The sequence below is a fragment of the Panthera uncia genome, chromosome B1, assembly GCF_023721935.1.
Source record: "Panthera uncia isolate 11264 chromosome B1, Puncia_PCG_1.0, whole genome shotgun sequence".
Taxonomy (NCBI): Eukaryota; Metazoa; Chordata; class Mammalia; order Carnivora; family Felidae; genus Panthera; species Panthera uncia.
The window spans coordinates 198479636-198481694 of NC_064811.1; the positions used below are offsets into that span (position 1 = coordinate 198479636).

General features: G+C 46.0%; 1 protein-coding gene across 1 annotated transcript; it reads left to right on the top strand.

The window, feature by feature from the left end:
- The first annotated feature begins 507 nt into the window (after positions 1-507).
- Positions 508-939, top strand: LOC125924032 (40S ribosomal protein S15a-like). Its single transcript, XM_049632667.1, has one exon. The coding sequence runs from the start codon at positions 508-510 to the stop codon at positions 937-939; it is 432 nt and encodes a 143-aa protein (XP_049488624.1).
- Positions 940-2059: the final 1120 nt, after the last annotated feature.

A 2059-nucleotide genomic window follows, 5' to 3' on the forward strand; every position in this document is an offset into this window, starting at 1 on the left:
AACAATACATGAAAGGTATTTGGCCACAGATTTTTCGCTGCCAATAAATGGTATGCTTTATGGCTGTCCTTGTTTATAATTCTCTAACACACACCCTGAGTGTTTTTTAAACTCATGGAAACTTACTGTTAGCAAATAAAGTACTACCAAGTTTTAAAAACTCTAATCAGTAAAGGTAAAAATTTGGGGATGTAAAGATAAAAATGAAAGCAAGACACAGTCAGTGGGCTAAGAGTTGGGTGGTTGGTGATTACGGAAATGACACAGGATGTGGAGATACACAGGGTCCCTCCAGGACTGAGATGGGGGCCTTAGAAGGGACGCCAGAAGACGATCATAAGAAAAAAATATGTATATAAAGAGAAACTCTAAATAACTCTAAAGATTAAAAAAAATCTTGGAAAGTGTTATGGACTAAATTGTGTCCCTCCAAAAATTCATATTTAGAAGTCCGAAGCCCCAGGATCTCAGAAGGTGATTGTGTTTAGAGTTGGGGTCTTTAAAGAGATGATTAAGCTCTTTCCGACATTCTTCCATGCCTCCATGATGGTACGCATGAACGTCCTGGCAGATGCTCTCAAGGGCAGCAACAATGCCAGTAAGAGAGGCAAACACCAGGTTCTTCTTAGGCTCTGCTCCAAAGTCATCCTCCGGTTTCTAACTGTGATGATGAAGCGTGTTTACATTGGTGAATTTGAAATGACTGATGATCACAGAGACGGGAAGACTGTTGTGACCCTGATGGGCAGGCTAGACACATGTGGAGTGACCAGCCCCAGATGTGACGCACAACTCAAAGATCTAGAAAAATGGCAGGATGATCTGCTCCCGCCCTTCCAATTTGGTTTCAATGCACCAACAACCTTAGCTGGCATCGTGGACCATGAAGGAGCAAGGCAAAAACACACCGGAGGGAAAACCCCGGGATTCCTTTTCTAGGGAGGTAATACACACATGCAAATCAAATGCCTCAGAGGGAAAAAAGGGAGAGGTAACTAAGGTAAAACAAGGCTGTTGGCGTGGGCCCCACTCCAGTATGACAGATGTCCTGTTAAGAAGAGGAGGGGAGGATGCGGTCATGCTCAGAGGGATGACCACGTGAGGACATGGGGACAGATGGTGTCTACACTGCCCACACCTGGATCCGGGACTTCCCACCCTGAGACTGAGTCAGTGAATCTCTGTTGTGTAAAAGCCCCAGCCTGTGGCGGCCTGAGCGGACTAAGATGAGGGTCTAAGAACTACCGTGTATCCCACACCCCCGAATGGACCTTTCCTGAACTAGATCTCAGCGGGTCACGTTAGAGTCTTCTCCTTCATGCTTACATGTGTCTTGGCAGGTCGGCTTTCCATACTGCACTTGAAACTTGCCCGGGTACAGAAGACTATAGTCTGCAACTTGCCCGATTCTCTCCCCTGCTTTCATAATCCATGTGCTTGTGCTTCAGGGACAGGACATAAACAGCACATCCTCTCTCCATGTTACCAATTAAGATCACCATAGAGATTGCTGTAGCAGATGCTATGTTTATATTAAGTTTATGAAAATTCACCAGGGACACAGGCTCCATAAAATGCATAACACGACACAACCTGCTGATATCAGGATAACCATGCTATTTTCTATGTTGCAGAAGACTTCTTTGAAACAGAGAGGGTAGCGGTAGTCACTGACGAAACTTTCACTCGGTGCCACTGTGGGCCAGGTGACCACGGGTGGGGGAGGAGGAAAGAGGGCTGAGTGGGACTTACCACAAGTAAGAAATGGAGGGAACAAGGAGACCCAGAGCCCAGTCCATTATATGGGGCACGCTGTATTTCAAAATGTGTGTCTCTTGCAGTTACTAAGAACTGTATGCCATGATATCAGATCATTTGTGTTTACCAGTGGGGAAAACAGACACAACTAAACTTCCGTTCTATTGGGCATGTGGCCTCGGAAGCAGTACCATGGAATTCTCTCCATCCTCCCTCAGCCTTCCCTGGGCTGTTACATCCATTTTATCTTTTTCTGCCCTTTCCTCTGCCTTCACAGCATTTCCTTCGGTCCCCACGACCG